This window comes from Nematolebias whitei, chromosome 20, assembly GCF_014905685.2.
Source record: "Nematolebias whitei isolate Nwh7 chromosome 20, NemWhi1, whole genome shotgun sequence".
NCBI classification, from domain to species: domain Eukaryota; kingdom Metazoa; phylum Chordata; class Actinopteri; order Cyprinodontiformes; family Rivulidae; genus Nematolebias; species Nematolebias whitei.
Window position 1 is genome coordinate 36,809,815 of NC_056517.1, and position 22,474 is coordinate 36,832,288.

The 22,474-nt window shown below is 39.7% G+C and overlaps 1 protein-coding gene across 1 annotated transcript in view; it reads left to right on the forward strand.

Moving 5' to 3' along the window:
* ctnnd2a (catenin (cadherin-associated protein), delta 2a) overlaps window positions 1–22,474 on the forward strand; it is a 359,158-nt gene that overhangs the window by 328,424 nt on the left and 8,260 nt on the right. The window contains exon 22 of the mRNA XM_037694504.1: window positions 18,316–18,442. Coding sequence (XP_037550432.1) covers window positions 18,316–18,442 — 127 coding nt within the window. The remainder of the gene's footprint in view (window positions 1–18,315; window positions 18,443–22,474) is intronic.

Consider the following 22,474-nt stretch of genomic DNA (forward strand, 5'->3'; position numbering starts at 1 on the left):
CAAACAAAAGGTAAGATAAGCATGTACTGTGAAGCCTTGCAGCATTTTAATCCTGTTAAATGTCACACACTAGTTTGTGATCCATTCTACATTCTTATACACGCCCATTTTTGTTTCACATGCTTATAACAAAGAACAGATTTAGTTGTCAGTAATAAGTTTTAATGACGTAAGGTTATTTCCCGTTCAGCACACTGAAAATTCAGATGAGTAATCAGTCTTTAGAGGATTTTTAGAAACGCACGGTGCTTTCCAAAATTATCTTGCTCACTCTTTATTTATAGGTTATAAATTAAAATTTTTTTTTTTTTAATAATTAGCTAAAAGATGGTTCTAGAATTGCGCCGCTCAGGGTGGCTGCATGTTGGAGTAGCTCTGTTACATTCATTCTGATTTATTGCTTTTTAAAATTGTAATTCCTCTTTTTTCTGGATGTAAATTGCTTTTTAATGATGATTATTTCCTCTGGTATCAGATACTATGCAGCTGGAAGGATTTTTACTGAATCCTTTTTACTTTTGGGCATTTGTTATGATGTGTAACCATGGCAACAAGGTGTTTTTTAACAACCAGGAGCAGCTGATGAACATCTCAAAAGCTCAAATACCTCGACTACAGCCCCAAATCCCAAATGAGTTGAAAAAGAGGTGCTGTGGACGAATTCTTGTCAACCTGGCGCTGGTGCTTGAGTACCTGACGGTTGAGATCCTGGAGCTGTTGAGAAACTCGGCAGGTGAGAAACTCGGCTTGTGACAACGGGAGGACCGAGATCATCCCCCGACACCTTCAGCTGTCTGTCCGTGGTGATGAGGAACTCTGCAGGCTGCTGAGAGGAGTGACCATCGCTCAGGGAGGAATTCTGCCTCCTTGGGCAGTCCCGCTGCTCAGGAAGACCGAGAGGCCCACCAGATCTGATAGCACGCTGGATCCAGGTGGATCATATCTGTGGCCAGATCCTTCAACTTCACTGCAGGAGGTCCTTACTGCCCTCAGCTATCAGCATCTACAAAGTATACCAACTCTTGAATGAAACCAGGATGATGAGCTGCAACAACACTTAATTTCCTTTTGGGATTAATAAAGTAGTTTGACTTGAATTGAATCAAATTTAAAATAGAATTGCATGCTTTAATGCTGAAAAGAATGTATCTATTTATATCTATATATCTGTACAGTAGTCCCTTGTTTTTTTTGGGGGGGATCTATACCCTCAAGTAGGAATAGTAGTAGAAGTAGTCAGTAGTAGTTTATTATATATATATATACATATATATATACTTTAATATATTCTAGGAGCTTTGTTTAAAACTGTCTGCTCTGATAGAAATGATGGAGTTTAAGACCACTGCTGAATCTATTTTTTAAATTCTGTATCATCCTAAAGTAACCTTTAGTAAATGGGTGACTGAAGTGAAGCACTGTTCATTCGGCCATCCATTATCTGCTTCTTTCTTTCTGGGTCGCAGGGGTCACTGGTGCCCAGATAAGATAAGATAAAATAAGATAAGATAGGATTTTTTTGATCCCACAGGAAATTGTTGTGCCAGTTTCAATACAAAGGAACATACACAAGGAATCACACAAGATATAAAAAAAATAACAGAGAATATAAAAATACCAACAATTGAAGTCTATAACAGGGTGCAGGGTGCAGACATAAACATTAAAGTGATTATTTTAGTACAGGATTAATTTTATTGTTGTGTAGAGATGGGGAGGAGTTGAAAAGTTTGATAGCCACAGGGAGGAAAGACTTCCTGTGGAGTTCTATGGAGCACCTCGGTGGTCTCGGTCTACAACGGAAGGTGCTGCGGGAAGAGTCCAGTGTGGCATGCAGGGGATGTGACGTGTTGTTCAGGATCTGGAGCAGTTTCCTCAGCATCCTCCGCTCAGACACATCTGTCAGAGACTGCAGTTCCACCCCCAGAACTGAGCCAGCTCTCTTGATGAGTTTATCGAGTCTGTTTGCATCAGATTTCTTCACCCTGATGCCCCAGCACACCACAGTGTAGAAGATGATGCTGGAGACCACCGAGTGGTAAAACATCTGCAGCATGGTCCTGCAGACATTAAATGACCTGAGTCTCCTCAGAAAAACTGAGGAGTTATATCAGTTTCCTATCTGCAATTACTGTCTGAAGTGCGGGGTACAGGTCTCAACCCCATCTCAGGCCCACAGAGAGAAAAAAGTGACAACCAGTAACATTCTCACTCATGCCTAGGGAAAATTTAGAGTAACCAACTGGGAAAACGAAATATTTGATTAAAATGTTTTTAAAATCCACCAAACAGAATTTTGAACCAGTCATTTCCACTTATTCATTTTCATTTTCTTGTGATAATAAAAGGAGGACTCAGAATAAAACCCACTGACCTTAATCTCATGCGTCTCCAACATCTGACTGTATAGTCATTTTTGGGGTACGCTCCTCGACAGCGTTACTGTGACCTTGCTTCATCCTGAAGGCTCTGCCACTCTCTTCTCATTTGTCACCCTCTCATTCCTCATCATCACACAGAACAGTTCCCCTATGTGGCCCATCTGAGCCTCAGCTGCTTCACACGGCTCTGATTATTGCCACTGGAAGGCATCACAGTTGACTGGATGACTTAGCACTCCAAAGATCACACCTGAAGGACACTTTGTTAGAAACAGCACCTTTCTCCAACAAGATTTCTTCAGTGTTATATATTGTATATAAATTCATGTTTTTACTCCAGCAGCACTTAAAGCTCTTCGTTTTTGTTGTTTGTATTTGAATGCAATTAAAATGGTGCCATTTGATTAAGTTTGCACTGAGGGAACGCTGCAGGTAATGAAGGCTTGAGAGCGCACGTTGTAACTGCACTGACGACGTGACAAGTGGGAGGAGGTAAGAAGGTAGCAGACCAAGTAGTGATTTATAGATGAAGATGTACCAGTGTGAGAGCCTTCGTGTAGATAATGATGACCAGCTGACCAAAGAGTACAGGGTGCAGTGATGGTACAGTAGTTACAACCAGTTGTGAATCTTAGTGCGCCATAATAGACAGCATACAGCATCTGCAAGGAGCTGGCAGGTGCATTCATATAAATAATGTCACCATAGAGGTAGTGGTTACAAGGTGTTTTCTGGCGTTCAGAGTTAAGCAAGATCTATTTCTGAAAAATAAACCCAGTTTTAATTTCAGTTTATTTATCAAGTTTTTAATATGTGGTTTAAAAGAGAGATGTGCATCAACCAAAATTCCCAAGTATTTATAAAAATCTACAAACTCAATAGGAACACCATGCGTGGATATGATAGGAGGAAGAGTACCACACTGACTTTCGGTTGGAAAACAACATCCCTTTGGTTTCGTCAGCATTTAACACCAGCTTGAGATGGAATAAGTCTGAGTTATGTCACGTGCAGACTGTAGAAGCTGGACAACATTGGCAACTGTGTTAGCTTGGCCATAAACAGCAGTGTTGTCGGCATAGAGATGCAAGGATGCAGCAGGACTGTTTAGAACTATGTTATTTATATAAATTGTATAAAGAGTGGGACCTAAAACTGAGCCTTGTGGCACACCATTAGTGACGGTTACGTAACTAGATGAAGTACCGTTATGTCGAACACATTAACTTTGACCTGAGAGATAGTTTGAGACCAGTCAACAGTGTGATCTGAGAAGTTAATATCTGAGAGCTTATGGAATAAGATGTTATGATCTACAGTATCAAAGGCTTTGGACAGGTCTAAGTAAAGTGTAGCACAGTAATCCTTAGCATCCAAAGCGTCTATAAATAATAATTATAGACCAACCAGTCTTATACCTTTAACTTGAACTTTCCAAAATGTTCTATTTATTACTTAGCAACATTTTCTACACAAGTTTATACAAAATGTGATTTTTTTTTTTAAACTGGCTTTTTAAGAATGATAGACACCAGATTTGACTGTTTACCAACTACTTTGTGCAGTTAGTTAAAAGCAGTTTAATTTCCTGACTGTAGAAACTGTTGTGTTAGAGGATTCAGACTTTGAATTTATCACAAGAGTGCAACGCTCAAAATAAGTGACTTTGCTGTTGGCATCCCTGCATGACATATTATGTCATGGGTATAAGCTGCAAGAAAAATCCTGTTAGCTTCCAATCCAAATGTGGATTAGCATATAGTTTAAACGAGAGTGGAGTGGGACGTGTCGCTGGTAAGGACTTGTGAGCAAAAGGACAAAATGGTGCAGAGGTAAAAGAAGAGATAAGGACTATGGAGAAAATGTGAGGTTAATTCGTGGTGTATTTGTAGCTCAAAGAAATGCTTGCTTTAGATTGTGTGTTTGTGGTTTTTTGATAAGAAGAAATATATTAGTAAATAATAAAATAGTTTGTGATGTTCTGGCAAAGAACAGTGCTTTGAAGTGAAGTAATGAAAAATACTGTCAAGATGTGTAGACGCAAATGTTTGTTTCTGTGCGTGCGCCTTTGAAAATAAGGTTTTGTTTTTCGTCAAACTGCAGAAAGAGGCGTTAATCACTTCCTCCGGCAGTGCCGAGAGAACAGACTCGGCTCAGAGAGAAGCTGAAAGAAAAGAGAATCGCATCACGTTGAGAGGCAGGGCTGCAGAACGGTTTTTGAACTAAAAGGAGAAGTTGCAAACCCATGAATAAACACTGACTGTATGAAAATAGCATCTGAGATGACTTGAAAGATCTGTGATGCAGGAGTCATTAATAAACCAAAGCCTGAATTTGTTTGTAGCAACACCAGCTCTGACTTTAGGATAAATCATGTATAATGGTCTCTGGAGTGCAGTAACGCTCTACTTTTCCCAGAGTTAATTTGGACAGAATGTGTCCTCCGTCGTGTTTGTGTGGCCGCTCATGTAGCGTTTCATCTACAGCTACAAGGATCGCAGCCACGGGTCATCCTTTAACTTAGCAACAAATGGGCAGTGCTGTTCAATGGGGGATTTCTACTAAAAGCAAAGAAGCGCGGTCACTTTGTAAATAAGACCTACTTTTAGGCCTTATCCACACAAGAATGTTTCTTTTTTCTAAAACAACTTTATTTGTTGTTTCTAAAGTTACCATAAATGTCGTAATAACTATGCCAAGTCTGTACCAGATCAGTAATGCTGCCACAAAAATACACCCAAAACAGGAAACAAGGCTTAAAGCTCACACCAGGTAGAAACCATTCAGGATATTATAGTCAATGGTTCAAATGCTAAATGCAACAGAAATAAAACAACAGTTAATACAAGCACTAAAAGCATGTTTTTGTGGAATGACAACAAAGTGGAACTTCTACGTGCCATAGGAGGCAGGAACTCAGAATGCAAACTCAAAATGAGAAGCTGAAAAACCCAAAAACTATTTATTCTAAAAATGAAAAATTACTGACATGGCAGCTTCTAAAACAAATTAGAAAAGTCTGAAGGACACGCATTAGAGGAAGAATCTTACTGCAATATTACAGTAGTCCGTCGCTACTTCGCTGTTCGTTTTTTGCGGACTTGCTCTATCACGGTTTTTCAAAATAAAATTGGTTATGACACACAATTGGCTGAGTGATGGATGAGCCACACGATCGGCATGGAATTTTTATTTATAATAATTTATTTAAAAATATGTAGCACCTCTGTGCAAACCATACTTCAGGGTGAGCTTCTTCCTGCAGCTGATCAGCTGTTCCCGTGCAGAGCAGAAAAGCGGGCGTGGCCAAGAGCGCTTGCAGGCTGTGGCTGAGAGAGAAAGAAACCATAACTTTCTGTGCTCTTTCAGAGTGTTTACAGTTTAGAAACATTGTTTATAATAGTGTGGGTGGGAAGGATTTTAAACACCTTTCTATATATATATATATATATATATATATATATATATATATATACTAAAATAAATGACTACTACTTGTACTGCTATTCCTACTTCGTGGTTTTTCACTTATCGCGGGGCTTCAGGGTACAAATCCCACGATAAACGAGGGACTACCGTATAATGTTTTATTTCGTCAGGCTAATCCCATTGAGATTGATTTTGCAAGGGAGGCCTTGGTGTGAAGACAGCCTAACATACATATTTTTGGACTGTGGGAGAAAACCCAAGTACCTGGAGAACACCCTCTCAACTCAAGGAGAACATACGAACTCCACAATGAAAGACTCCATGTTCAAATCCAGAAATGAACCCTGGGCCACCATGACACGAGGCAACAGTGCAAACCATCATAATACCAAATGTATGATACCAACAGGGCACTGCTGAGGTGGAGATGGAAACAACCTGTTTATCAGAGTCAGAGTCAGAGTTTCTTTATTGTCATTCGCACCTCATGTGGTACATGTGGTGGAGCGAAATTATGTACACAGGGTCCCAGTTACATCCAACAATAAAATGTATAAGAAAAACAGTAATAACATCTAAGATATGAACTAAGAAAAACATCAACTAAATATACACTAAGCACTCATAACATAAAACATTGAACATCACCACAAACATGAACATGAGTCTGTGAACAGGAGTCTGTGAGCAGATGTGCACGCATGAACACATCAACATTGAAACAGATCAGCAGCAACATGATATGGTTTTTCACAGTGATTATTCTAGTTAGAGATTCATGAGTCTAACAGCCTCAGGGTAGAAGCTGTTCCTCAGTCTAGTGGTTCTACACTTAATGCTCCTTAACCTCCTTCCTGAGGGGAGTGGGGCAAAAAGTGTGTGTGCTGGGTGGGTGGGGTCCTTCATGATGCAGGTGGCCCTCTTCCTGCATCTGGAGGTGTAGATGTCTGTGATGGTGGGGAGACTGACTCCAACAGATTTCTGTGCAGCCTTCACCACTCTCTGCAAAGCTTTTCTTTCTGCAGCTGTGCAGCCTCCATGCCACACATTGATGCTCGAGCACAGGATGCTCTCCACTGCACACCTGTAGAAGGAGGTGAGGACTGAGCTTCCCAGACCAGCTCGCCTCAGCCGTCTGAGGAAGTAGAGTCTCTGATGAGCTTTCTTGATCAGGCTGGTGGTGTTGTTGCTCCAGCTGAGGTTGTCATTCATGTGTACACCCAAGTACTTGTAGCTGGAGACCACTTCCACCGCAGATCCTCTTATGTTCAGGGGGGTGTAGGTGTTTTTGTTCCTTCTGAAGTCCACAATCATCTCCTTTGTCTTCTTCACATTGATGTGAAGGTTATTCTCTCTGCACCAGCTCTCCAGGTGTTCCACCTCCTGCCTGTAGCTGGACTCATCATTGTTTGTGATGCATCCCACCACCGCTGTATCATCTGCAAACTTTACAATGTGACAGCCTGGATGGGTAGCTGCACAATCATATGTGAGCAGAGTAAACAGGAGGGGGCTCAACACACATCCCTGAGGGGAGCCAGTGCTGAGGGTTATGGTGGAGGAGGAGAGGTTGTGGATCCTCACTAACTGTGGTCTGTTTGTTAAAAAGTCTAGTACCCAGTTACAAATGGAGGGGCTTAGTCCTAGTGTGGATAGTTTGTCCATCAGGGTTTGGGGGATCATGGTGTTGAAGGCGGATGTGAAGTCCACAAAGAGCATACGGACGTAAGAGTTTTTCTGCTCCAGGTGGTTGAGTGCAGTGTGGACCACAGAGGAGATTGCATCCTCTGTTGATCGGTTCTCACGGTATGCATACTGATGAGGGTCCTCGTTGATGTTGATGGTTGTTTTGATGTGAGTCATGACCAGTTTTTCGAAGCATTTAGCGACTATCGGGGTGAGGGCCACTGGCCGATAGTCATTCAGACCAGTCACTGTAGAGCTTTTTGGGACTGGGATGATGGTGGCAGTCTTCAGTCTTATAAGGACTGAAGATAAGTGGGAGATTGACTGCGGCTGAGATTAACGGGGAATGAGGAGCAGGTGAAGTGGACATGGCCGACTGATTGGAAAGAGCACAGAGGAACTGGCTGAGGATGAGTGAGAATAGTACAGAGTACACAGAGGAGTTGACCAAGAGATGACACCACACAAGAATCCCAAATAACAAACACTTCTCAATGATAAAACAAAAAACACCAATCCTGATACTACTTCATGTCACATTAAACTCCCAAGTGTTGACCAGGAGTCACGTCAATCCAAATATACCGGTATACCATACCATGCCATTTTATTTCTAAAGCACATAAAATACAACATAGCAGCCGACCGAAGTGCGGTACAAAAATAAAAATAAAAACGTTAAAACCAAGAAGACAACTATGAAAAAAATAGAAATCACAATTGAAAGAATACAACATTGAGACACAGATGCCAGCTCACTCTTAAAAGCCAAAAGAAAAAAAAGAGTGTTTTTAATCTAGTTTTAAAAACAGAAAGTGACGGGGCCTGCCTGACCTTCAGCGGCAGCTCATTCCACAATGTAGGAGCCAGAGCTGAAAAGGCTCCGTCTCCTCTGGATTTATAAAAGGTATTCTGGACTGCTAAAATAATCTGGTCAGAGGATCTAAGAGCACGTGATGGCATGTAAAGGTGAAGCAGTTCAGACAAATAAGAAGGAATAAGACCGTTCAAAGACTTAAAAACAAACACTAGAGCTTTAAAATGGATTTGATACTGGACAAGAAGCCAGTGAAGAGACATCAAAACTGGAGTTATGTGCTCCTGTATACCTGCACCAGTCAAAAATCGTGCAGCAGCATTGTGTACCAGCTGTAAACATGAGAGGGACGTCTGGCTAACCAGCACTGCACATTTGTATAGGATTAATGTAATTAATATAATTAATTAATTGTTAATATAGGAGCTCATATTAACATGATTGATGCTTTTCAGGCTCGTTATCCAGCCAAGTATAAATATTTTCTTAAAGTGGACCTTTGAATATTAGCTAAAGCAACCGCTCTACTCCATTTAAAGCAGTGTCACTGTTGATCAGCCATGTCTGTTCATTACATGTATACGGCATGTGAAGGTGTTGTAGTTGAGAAACTAGAATCAGCAGCGCAAATACAAACATGGAATCGGTCGCTGTTAGCGATGACTCGTCTGTCATGACTGGGTGTCAGAAGTTAGGCTAAAAGTGTGACTATAAGACAAAGTTTTTAAAATGCTGGAGTTTTGATGTCCACGTGAAAACGCAAGGTTTGCATGTAAAGAGTTTCCCACTATGACGTCCATTTTTAACCATTTAGAGCTCCTAAATTCACATGTTCATGTGAACACACGACTGAAATAATGTTCAAAAGTTCTACATAGTCGCAAAAAACTTCCCTCATTAGAATCAGAAGGATTAAATTCTGACTCCCGAAGAACAAACACAGGCATCCTCCCTTTTATTCTCACATCCATTTCAGACACACACACAGTCTGCATCTCATATTCACACGATTACACTTTGTCATGTCCCTGTTTGCCTCTGTTGTGCCTCATTTCTTGAAAAATGATCCTTCTTGGGCACTTAATCAGACATCGTCTCCCACACACACAAACAGAGGAACGCACACACGTTACACACTCGTATCGCAAACACACGCTCAAATCAGAATCACACGTATGACAGATGGAGTTCAGGGTCAGAGAGATGCTGTGTTTGTCATATGTGTGACAGATTTACAATATGTTCCAGGAATTCGTAATTCATTATGTGGGCGTGTTCGTGGGATGTGACGCGAGTGAGGAGTTTGAGTTTGATGTCCGTGGGTGAGGTCATCGATTGCACAGCTACGTCTTTGTCAGGATTATTTCTCCCTGGATCTTCCTGTAAAATGAAACATATTTGTTATTAAAAAAATGTGTTATAAGTTTCGTCACAAATATACTTATTTGGTTTATGCAAATCTATGATAGTCTGGACATGTGGCCATCATCTTGTGATGTTTTTAGTCAAACTTTAAAAAATAACCTTAGGCCCAATATTGTAATATCTCACAAAATTTGAATGATGTGTACCCACTTACACAGTAGTCCCTCAGTTATCGTGGGGGTTACGTTCCAACCACAAAGTAAGAACGCTATATTTATTTTAGCATTAATATTTTAAGGCTTTATAATCCCTTCCCACACTCTTTACAATACTGTAAACTTTTAAATCTAGGTAACTTTAAAAACATACATATATGTACTGTGCAGTACTGCAAAATTTTTCTCACCAGCTCTGCAGAACAGCAGCACGGTTCCGGGTGGGCTCGGTTCCGGTTCTGCAGACCTACCCTGCAGCGACGAAGCCCACCGCCCCGTCCAGGTTGATGTGCGCATTGAGAATTGAACTTCAGGAAGCTTCAGGATTATTTACAATTTTCCTGCCAGTTCTGTGAGCTTAATAAATATCATAGATTTGCGTTGCAAAACTTTCCCTCCATTTAGGCAGAAAGCAGCGGCCGGAAGCACTGTTGGCTTATGGGTAGTGTAGTTCTTTTGACTGGCGTTACAGTATAGGCTTATTAAAAGAAAACTACAAAATGGCTACGCCTATCTGAAGTATTTTTTCATTACCTTTTTATCCCATAACGGCCCAATCACTTGAGTAATATTAAAGTTAACAATCGTTGAAAAAACGCGAAAGAGCGAGTCCTCGAAAGTCGAATCACAAACTAGCGAAGGACTACTATACAACGTTTTAATATCCATCCAGTTGTATATTGGACATTTTGCTAACAGAGAGACAGAAATGATGCCGGTTAACAAATCTATTGGAATCAGTTGTAGCTCAGATTTTGTGTTGGAGATCACTCTCAGCTACTTTTACACCAAATTTTAGCCAAATATCTATAAAATTGGCTATTATAGCTATTTTTGTTTTTGAGGTCAGTTTGCTATGGCAGCCATATTGCCAGAATGCAATGGTGGAGAAAGTACTCAAACACTGTACTTAAATAAAAGTACAAATAAACAGACAAAAATGTACTCTAGTAAAAGTAGAAGTACCATATTAGCATTTTAATTAAGCAAATGTAAGTAAGTACTTGCTTTAAAAAATACTTAAAGTATTAAAAGTAAAAGTACTTGCTGAATGTATTACCTAATGCAATGGTCTACAATATCATTGAGTGTGTCTACCATATGTATATTTTCTGCAATACATTAATAGTGTTGTGTCATTTTAGTGAACAATGCTGCAGATAATACATGTTTTTATTGTGTTTACCCTGTGACACAGTTCACACTTGGACTTGTGATTCTGTGTGTCAGATTTTCAGGAATGACCTGCAGAGTTAAATGTCATTAAGCAAAATAAGAAAGAGGAATGATTTTACCTTTGAACGTTTTTATTTAACACAAAGCAAAACCAACGTGTCGGTTAACTGCAGTAAACACATTGAAGTAAAAGTTGTCTGTCTGAAAAAAAGGAGCATTAGACCTGACAAAGGAACAGGCTCTGATCATTTCATCTCCAGTTTCTCATCAACTCTAGTTAAAATACTGTCTAGTCAAACGTAATGGGTCAATAGTGAACAATATTTTAACTTCCTGACACAATTTTCAAATTGGACCCAAGTGTCGAACCATTTGGAGACATCAAAGTCCATGCTCAATAATCCAGGTATCCGGACAATTTCTTTTTTTGCTGAAACGTTTCACCTTCGATCCAGAAGGCTTCATCAGTCAAGGAAACACAACACAAAACTGGTTCTTCCCCCAACAGCTTACTCCAAAGACAAATAAAAAAAATGCAACGTGAATGTAACACAACGCTTTATAGAAATGTAGTGTAGTAGAAAGTACAGATCCTTAATGTAAAATGTAGTGGAGTAAAAGTCAAAAGTACCCATGTTTAACTCTACTTAAGTAAAGTAACGAAGTACTTGTAGTTTGTTACATCCCACCACTGCCAGGATGAGTTTGGACATTAAATAGTTGTAGAATACCTTCGTCAATTTTCTTTAAACCTGTGCAGTGGTTTATTAGATTTTGTGCTAACACACAAAGACATGGACCTTTCAGCGGTGGGAAATAAATATTTATCAGCCTTTTCTTTATGTTGGATCTTTAGTTCCACATTAAAACCAACATTTTACTGAATCCACCAGGTGCATAATGAGTGTAGCTCAAGTATAAACAACTTTTAGAAGATTTATTTGTACAAGCCCGCCTGAAAGACGAATACATTCTGGTAGAGTCGCCGTCTGTTTGTATGTTCCTAAACTTTCTGTTACGGTAATTTAACGAATCTTCATGCACGTATAAATCATCACTAGATGGAGTGTTGGGTACACTTTTCAGCTCCAGGTTCAAAGTCACAAATCAAGGTCAAACGTTAAACAAGGTGTTTGCTTGTCTGGGCCATTGCTATAGATTGCTGTAAAATAAATTGTGAACAGACATATAATGTGGTGCTCCTGTTGCGAGACAGAAATAATGTGTTGATTTTATTTGAGATGGTTATAATCATTCATTTTCCACATCTCAATTGTAAACTGGAAAAGGCTCTAACATTTACAAACCTCCATCACACTAAAGCCACGTTTCAGCGGCTGCCTCGGGGTTTCGCCTGGTTGCTCTTAAATGTTTATAAGAAAACGGAGAGTGGGGGGAGCAGATTGAGGTTTGTTGAGATAGCCTCTGTCAGGACAGAGGTGAGAACATTGTTTTAGTAGGACAGAGTGGAAGCGTTGCGTGTAAAAGAAAAGGGGAAAGAAACGCACCGGTGGTGTCCAGGTCAATCTGTAGATCAGTAAAAGCACAAGCAACAACAATGGAGGATGTAAAGGTCAAAGGAACATAAATCCCATGAGAACAGGTGGAACAGGTGTGAGTCAAACACAGCTGTAAATCTGAGAAGCTGGCGTGAAATGAGGGGGGGGAGACATGAATCGAACAGCCCTGGCGTTCGGTGGTCGGCGAGACCCAGCGGGGATCCTCCGCTCACCGCGAGTAACCTTTTTACAATTTGTTCCATAATTGCTTTCTAGCTTGAGTGCCGCCCCTCCCCTCCAGCGCACACACAGACACCCACTTCATTTGTTGAGGCACTAATCGCTTTTTACCTCGCAGTCCCGCGACCTTCAGCCGTCCATCCGGTGACGGTGGGAGCAACAGGCCGGCCGGTTGCCTGGAAACCCACACTCCTTCTGTCCTCTCGAGCTTACAGTACGAGCTGGAAGAAGGAGCAGGTGGGTGGAGGAGGAACAATCTGATGAGATGTGTAGAAAAGGTGAGAACCAGATTGATCCATTTAGCGTAATTTTCGCCGTACAAGTCATAGTTTTTTGCATAAATTTCCACGCCCTGCGACTTATATGGTGAAGCGACGTACTTGTGTTTTATTTGCCATATTTATTACTCAATTTTTGACCAACATCTGTCCGTTTTCATTCATTCTGACATGGAAAATATTGAACACTACCATTTACAGCCACTAGAGGGCCATCGACTAATATGGCAAGCCAAGGCTCTCATTAATAGGTAAAAGTGGCTATTCTAAATTGTAATTAAGTATGAGTAAAATTACACACTTGAAAGCAATACCCATAAAAGTACAAGTATCCAAAAAAGCTACTTACCGCTAATTACAGTAATGTGAGTATTTGTATTTCGTTACTTCCACCCCTGGTTGTAGGTTGACGTTGATGTCATTGCGTGCCTCCTTGACCAGGTCGATCTCTGTCTACTTCCTGGTTAAATAAATGTAAAATAAGACATTAGTTTGTAGATAAAAAGAGACAAACGCTGTGATTTATGTAGATAAACTGTGCAGTTGGGTCTCGGACAGTTCACTGGACGAGACGTTTAATAATGAGACACTTGGCTTGCCATACATATCCACCTTCGTCTCGCTCCGGAAGTCCTGGAGCAAACGTCAAATCAGCTGCATTTTGCCGCAGCGCCCAGGCGAAATGCAGCTGATTTGACCATTAAAGTGCATTTGTTAAGGAAAAGTTAGACTGAGACACCTTTACCATAATTTTGAGCAAACAAATAATTGTTTTTAGGTGTTAATATTGTTAAATTCTTGTTTAAGCCTTCCCGCGGCCGCCATTTGGCAGCCAATCGATTTTTGGCACATCGGACCACGTTTCCAGGTGGTCAGCGGTGACGAATAATAGATGCGACTTATATGGCGAAGTGACATATTTATGTTTTTTTCCACTTTATTAGACATATTTGGACTGATGCGACTTATACGGCGGAAAGTACGGTACTCGGCTATTGTAGCTAATGAATTCATCTGTACATTGAAGTGTTTTAAACTGGCACCAATTAACGCTTTCATCTGGATTTGATGGCTTTTTATTTTATTTTTGATTTTGTATCGTGTTACTGTGCATTATGTTGTTCTATGTTGTTAAATGGTAAATGGTAAATGGAGCTTACTTCTATAGCGCCTTCCAGCCCCCTATGAGGGGCCCCAAGGCGCTTTACAGTACCAGCCATCCACCCATTCACACGCACATTCATACACCGGTGGCGGTAGGCTGCCATGCAAGGCGCCATCCAGTCCCACCGGGAGCAACTCGGGGTTAAGTGTCTTGCCCAGGGACACAACGGCACATGGTGTGGGAAGTCGGGATTCGAACCTCCAACCTTCCGATCAGAGGTCGGCTGCCACTACCACTGCACCACGGCCGCCGTTAATAAAGAAGAAGAAAAAAAAACACTTATGGTTTGGCTTAATTTAATTGAGTTTTTTCAAATGTGATTCCGGCCACTTCTGCTTCGGCTACTTCCGCTTTGGCATATTGTAATTCCGTGTTTTCAAATCTTGTTCATTTACACCTGAGGGCCACCGTACATTTAAGAACTGTTGGGTCAAAGCTGGTCTAACACCCCCCCCCCCCCCCCACAAAAAAAAAACAAAGTTAGCATCTAGAATGCGTATAGCTAGCTACTTATCAGATTAGATATCTGTTATAACATATTTACAAGAAAATGTAATCACAAAAGTGGTTCTTGATTTATTTATTTAACTTTTTGTGTTTGTGTGTATTTGTAAACTGGTTTGCAGTTTCAATTAGCAAAGCTAAAGATAATTGAATGTTATTTAAGGTTAAATTTTTAAAAAATCACGTAAATGGAGGGTGGGCATGTTGTTTGAGCACACGAGGTGAATTTTAATAATTTTTCCACCAAGAAATGTGTTTGTTTTTAAGTTGGTGTTGTCAGGAGGAGTAATATTTGTCTACATCGAGTCTGAAATGACTTTTACTAAACAGCTCAACAGTTCTGGAGCACAGGGGAAGAAAAACGAGCTCAATTTATTTGTGTCGGTACGAAATGTGAATATGCTGTTTTCAGCTGAATAAGACGTTAGTCCTTTCTCATTTGAAGGTTCGGCTGTTCTCATTTCGCTCTGGCCCACTCGGTCTGTAGACGGTTTGTGTATCACTCAGCAGAATGCTTTTATCGTTCGGCATGTTCGGCTGTGCAGACTGACAGTTTGCAGCTGCACAGCCGTTCAGACAGTCGTCAGGAGGTTGCCTCGTCTTTGATGACATTCGTTGGGCTCCAGGAGTCAGAATATGGACTGGGGTGAGTGGAGGACAGCCGAATGAACGGAAGAAGGGAAATGAACTATTTATTAACACCAGAATGATGTAATACTTCTTATTTTATTAATACTTTCCTGTCACCCCCTCCCCCCTTCATTGCTCTCATTAATTGTTGTCATCTTTTGCCTCTTCCCATCCCACCTCCTGCTCTGTCTGCTTCACCTCCTCTGTCTCCCCCATGCACGTCCTCCTCTCCAGCCTTCTAAAGTGACTCGCCCCTCTCATGTACACATTCCCACTGTCGTTATTTATTTATTCTTGGAGCTAACCAATTATCTTAAGGCTAAAACACAATCGGTGTCATCTCCATATTAATGCGAGTGCTTATGAAGCATCTCACTATTGTGATCTATTTTTCTTCTGTACGTTTTTCAGCATCTTTCTTGTTCCACAATTTTTGTGCTGTTTCAATAAATCATGAATCAAAACGTTTGGCTCATTCAGGACAATCCTGCTATGACTTTTGGTTTTGGTGCAACTTTAGCTTTTTGACATATTTAGCCTTTTCTCATAGAAAATGAACTGAGCTCATTTTCCATCCTTGAAATCTTTAGATCTGTTTACAACCTTTTACTGCTCCTTTCACATTTTGTTCGTGTTCAGCTTCTTTCAGCTTTGTTGTGCAAATTTAAAAACAAATCCAGCTACTTTCAGCTATTTTTAGCTGTTGTGCTCCTTTCTGCTTTATTCTGCTAACTACAACATTTTTGTATTTCTATTTGTTTTCTTCTAATTTCAGCTTGTTGTGCTCCTTTCAGATCATCTCTGCAAGTTTCAACTATTTCTGCTATTTCAGCTACTATTTAGCTGTTTTCATGCAAATTTGAACTTTTTCAGCTAATTCCACATTTTTTGCACTCATTTAAATGTTTTTCTGCCCAATTCAGTAAAATATGATCTCTCCACTTCCTTTTTATAATTTAAACTTCTTTCTGCTATTTCAGCTACTATTCAGCTATTTTTTTCTGCCTTTTTTCAGAAAATTTCTTCTTTTTTGTGCTCATTTGTGCTTCTTTTAGCAGGCAAAAGTGTGCTCTCCCCACTTCCTTCTGCTAATTAAGGGTTGTTCTACATTTAAACTGTTTTTTTTTTGTTGTTGTTTTTTTTTTGGGGGGGGGTTGCATTTTTAGCTATTCAGCTTGTTTCAGATAAATTAAAGTTTGTCATGATAATTTCTGCTACTGTCAGACTAATTAACTTCTTTCTGCTAATTTCAGTGCGTTATTCTCCTTTCAGCTTAATTATACTAGTTTCAGATAATTCCTCTATTTCAGCTACTATTTAGCTGTTGTTTTTTTATTTTTGCTTTTTTTTCCAGACAATTTCCACTTTTTTGTGCTCATTTCTACTTCTTTTGGCCTAAATGGGCACAACTGTGCTCTCTCCCCTTCTGCTAATTTAAGATTGCTGTATCGTTAAACTAAGTTTTTAGCATTTTTAGCTAATTTCAGCTGCTTTCAGATGAATTCAAGTTTTTAGTGGTAATTTCTGCTACTTTCAGACTAACTTTCTGCTAATTTCAGTGCGTTATTCTCCTTTCAGCTTAATTATACTAGTTTCAGATAATTCCTCTATTTCAGCTACTATTCAGCTGTTTATGCTGATTTTAGCTTTTTCAGCAAATTCCACATTTTTTAGCTCATTTCAGCTCTTTCCACTTCCTTCTAGCAGTTTAAGTTGCTTTCTGCCTTTCATCTACTTTTCAGCCATTTTTTTGGCTATTTTATAGCTAAATTTTACTATTTTTTTACTTTTTTTTTAGCTATTTTCCTGCTAATTTCTGAATATTTAAACTAGTTTCATCAAATGTGCGTTCTTTCTGCTTTCTTCTGCTAATTTGGGCTTGTTCTTCTATTTCAGCTACTTTTCAGCATGTTTTTAGCTCATTTCAGCTGTTTCTCAGTAAGTTCTTCTGCAATAAGCATTCGCACTGCATTTTCACAGGAAATGCAATTTCTCTTGATTCTCATCTATTTTTTTTTAATGAAAAAAGCTTTTAGTTTTACTGCAATTTTATTGCATATTTGCATTTCTTGTTTGTCTACGAGCCAGCAGATTTAGCTTGAAACACGGTTGTGCCTTTGTGGCGCTGTGACAACGTTGGGTATCTCCAGCCCACAGCGCTATAAATAGAACTGTGTGATTGGTTGATGCTGAATCAGAGTTGAAGTCATTGTTGAAGTGCCACCTCCTACTGCATGCTAATCAAAGTGATGTTTGAACCAGTGTTCAGTGTAGCTTGAATTTTATTTTCTTCCAGAACTTTAAGATAACTGCTCAGCAGAATTTTACATTTTCATATTGAGCTTTGGTAAATAAGAAACACACGTTCAAACATGGAATGTTTGTTTGTTCAGGATTTAATTAATCAGAGTGGATTACCAGGACAAAGTGTTGAAAATGTCTCTTTGCTTTTCTGTTTGTTCTGATTTTTGGACCCGCTCTGGTCACTTTGGGCTATAATGAGCAGACAATCACAGGCAGCAGCCTAAGCAGCATTATGTTGCATTATTTTCACAACAATGTTACGTTAAGAGTAAAGCTGTGCAGAAAACAGCTGGCGGCTCTTTGTTCTGATACAGAGATCTCTAAAGCCACTAATTACTGTACGCTCCTTTATTGATCTCGTACCACGTCTGTTTGGTAAAGCTTATTTATTTACTCCACATAAAATGTGACTCACATGACTGAGAAACATGTTGATGTCAAAATAATCATCTTGAGTCACCCAAAATGGATCTTTTATGTGAATTATGAACAGGGCCCATTGAAAATCAGTTTCTCCTGGTCTCGTTGTTAAAAATTGATATTTATGTTACAATTAAATAACTTTGAAATTATGTGTACAGTTAAATTGCGAGTATGTTTATCTTGTTTTTCTGTTGTTTTTGTAGGATGGTTACTCCCAGCATCACTTTGTGGGCTCTGCTTCAACGATAGAGCGAGACAGACAGAAGCCCTACTCTTCATCCCGAACTCCCTCGGTCTCTCCTGTCAGGACGTCCCCGAATAATCGCTCCGGTAAGCATCTCAAGTGCCAATAATGGTGTTAAAAATGGTCTCTGTAACAACCAGTTTGAAATAAAGACCTAGCAAGACGTAAATCAAATCTGATTTCAATGCTGTTTAGGTTTACATTGTGTTTGGTCAGAATTTAACTGTTATTTTATTTTGATGGATCTTAAAGATCCAGAATATTAAAACTTCAGGTGCAAAAGTTGCTTTTGCAAAAAAAAAAAGCATACAATAAATTATTACATTAAATAAGTATGGGGTGCCGTTTGTAAAGTTACACAGTCAAAAATAAACAGCAATATTTTGGTTTATTTAGCTTTTCATAAGAAAAAAAATTGTTCAAAGTCATATTTTCAACCATATTATGCATACATTTATGAATGTCATGGCTCCAAACTAAATATTTAATTTACAAGCTAAATGTTTAGTTTACAAACTAAATACTTAGCTTGCATGTTAAATATTTAGTTAGTAAACTAAATATTTAGGTGTGAATTAAATATTTAATTTCCAAACAAAACATTTAATTTCTAAGCTAAGCATTTAAATCCTAAACTAAATATTTAATTTGCTAATAGAACAAACCTAAATATTTATTTTCCAAGCTAAATATTTAATTTCCAAAATTAATTTGCTAACTAAATATTTAGCTCAGATCTAACTATTTAACTTGCAAGTAACTTTCATTAAATATTTAGCTTGGACAATAAATATTTAGTTTGGAAATTAAATGTTTAGTTTTGAAAATAAATATTTAGCTTGGGAATTAAATATTTTATGTACACCTGAATATTTAGTTAACTAACTAAATATTTAGCTCAGTGCTAAATATTTAACTCTTACATAACTTGCATTAAGTATTTAGCTCGGAAAAATAAATATTTAGTTTGGAAATTAAATATTTTTTTACACCTAAATAATTAGTTTACTAACTAAATATTTAACTTGCAGGTTAAGTATTTAGTTTGTAAACTAAACATTTAGCTTGTAAATTCAATATTTAGTTTGGAACTATGACATTTATAAAAGTATGAATAATATGGTGAAAATATGACTGAAAAAAAAAAAATTTTTTGTTTATGAAAGGCTAAATAAACCAAAATATTGCTGTTAAATGTTGATTGTGTAACTTTATAAATGGCACCCCATAAGTAAGTGGAGCAAACAGTCGTTTTAAATGTGTCCTTTTTAATATGCTTTTTCATCTTCCCTGCTAATTTACTGGCTCCAGTTTTAAATTTAACACACAAATCTCTTCAAAAGAAAGGAATTTTCCAAATTTGCTATTTTTTTTTTTTGGGGGGGGGGGTATAAATACTAAATAAAACAGGACTTGGTTTATAACAGGCATTCAGATTCAAGTCTGTTCACATATAAATTGTTTTAGTTTTATGATAAAGTCTGCTTCTCTTGAACCTAACACTGACATATATGAACACATGTTTTACTTGTGTACAACTGGGAAGCATGTGTACACCAATACCTATAATTTAGCCAGTAGCACCCACATTAACCAGGCCATCAGTGTTATACTGGGGCTAAATAGCTCTTAGCATCACTGCTCACCACCTTTTAGCTGTCATGCTGTAAAGTATGATTATCATTAGCCTTTAGCCCGAGCCCACTGGCCTTCATGCTTTGCAAGAGTGCATTAGCATTAGCTGTTAGCATCAGTAGTCCGAGAGCCTGTAGGTGTTCTTTCTCCACATCGAGCTTAGCAAGCTGATGAGGCAGAAAAGTACTTTTCCTTCCTCCCGGCTTAGGGAGGTCTTCAAGGACCCAGCTAAGAGAGAAAAAGAATAAAATTGAAAAAAAGAGCTTGTGTTTGTGTGCGTGTGTGGGGGGAAACGGCGACAGAGGAAGGGATGAGATAAACAGGGAAGGGAGATAAACAGGCGAAAGCAAAGAGACGAGAAGAATTAGGGATTGAGTGATAGTTAATGCAGGGAGGAGGATATGAAGGCTGAGGATTTGACTTTGACAAGCGACATTGAGAATAAGTAGTTTAGAGATCATAGTGCATACAGGAATTTGTGTGGGAGGGGAGGGACTGCTTCATCTCCTCTCTTCACACTTCTTTCTCCCGCTGCCTCTCACCGACTCGTTTTATTCTCCTCCACCTGGCTCAGTCGTCCTACTTTCTTCTCACCTCTGCCTCTGATCTCGTACTCTTCGCGGACCACCCCGGTGCACACGCGCACTCCAACACACACCCATCCATATCTCCTCTCTGCATATGCTGCAGCCTGCAATCTGACTCTGCAAGGATGGATCAAAGCAGAAGGGAGTAATCATGGCATGCAGGTGCACTGGTAAAGGAGGAAAAGAGTTGGTCTGAGGAGCGAGTGATGAAACCGTGAAAGAAGAGCTGAGTTTGGGAGTTTGGGGGGGAGAAAGAGAAAAGGGCTTTGCATCCATCCTCCATCCTCAGCAGGGTTTCACTGTGTTTTAGTAGAATTATCATTTTGCTTATTGTGTCTGACAGCTTTTACATGCTACCCTAATAAATTTAAAAAGTGTTCCTCACTCGCTCTCGTGCAAGACGCACGCATTTCTTCCCCCTCCCGTCCTCCTCCTGCTTTTTTGTTCTCTGTCTTGTGTATCGGAGCTCCTATTTACGCATCTTCCAAAACGTAAACTACTGTCATGGATCTGGTCAGATGGACTTTTAATGCAATCAATAAAATTTTTTCAACAAAGCGACAAGGTCCTGGAGAACCCTCATGCCCCGCTGAGATGCACGCGGCAGGATATGTCATGGATGTGATGTGCCTTTCCGTATTGTCTCAGGAGGACTCTGAAGATAGTGGAATCATGATAGTAGGGCTTCTGCTTTTGGGCGCCGGCGAATACCTATGTTATCGGCTATTAAAGAAGACGGCAACAGCAGTTTCGTCCATGGCAAAGCTGCCGAACCTGTGTAAAGGTTTGGTTCGTGCTTCGAGCACTCAAAATCAGCTAATTTACGAGGTAAACTGTAAGATGGAAGTGATTTGTGAAAATCACAGGCCACCTGCGGCTTCTGGGGCTCACCAGCAGACAAAATGACCTTGGAGGAGGCTCATAAGCATGGACCAGTGGGATGCCCACACATCTGGCCATTTTGGATCTTGAAAGTACCAGCAGGACTCGAGGCTGACTCATCTGGATGGCGGCCATCTGTGGGCGGCCGTGGTGCAGTGGTAGTGGCAGCCGACCTCTGATCGGAAGGTTGGAGGTTCGAATCCCGACTTCCCACACCATGTGCCGTTGTGTCCCTGGGCAAGACACTTAACCCCGAGTTGCTCCCGGTGGGACTGGATGGCGCCTTGCATGGCAGCCTACCGCCACCGGTGTATGAATGTGCGTGTGAATGGGTGGATGGCTGGTACTGTAAAGCGCCTTGGGGCCCCTCATAGGGGGCTGGAAGGCGCTATAGAAGTAAGCTCCATTTACCATTTACCATCTGACTCCCCTGTTCGGCCTCGAAGCAGACCGACATCAAATTTCTCCTGAAAAATTTGTAGACTAAAATAGCTATCTATTGCAACCCCCGAGAACTTCTGTGAATGCTTATCAGAGCTGTACCAGCTAACACCAACATCTTAACAGGACTATGGTGTTATCTGGAATAGGAATGTGCGATATGGCATAAAATTCATATCACGATATGTATTGTGAAGGGTGGCGATAACGATATATATCGCGATATGTTTTTGATACAAAACTTGCAATAGGAATGTTAAAAAGCATAAGGTGTCCTTTTGCCATCATATATTTTGAATTAAGAAAATGTCACTACTAGGTCCAGAGAGTTTTTAAATAATAAACAAATCAAGTATTAGGCTTCTTTCTTGTAGTGCAAAATAGTGCAAAAGATATCAAATGTAGTTTTAGCCATATGTTTTAAACAAAATAATATGTTGTTTTAACTCTTAACATTTTCCAGTCTTCTCACTTAATAAATGAACAGCAACAGAGCAGCATTTTACACTGAAACACTTCACCCTCCAAACCTCTAGTGGGCGACTCCTTCTGCTTTAATGGAGCTGTCACAAA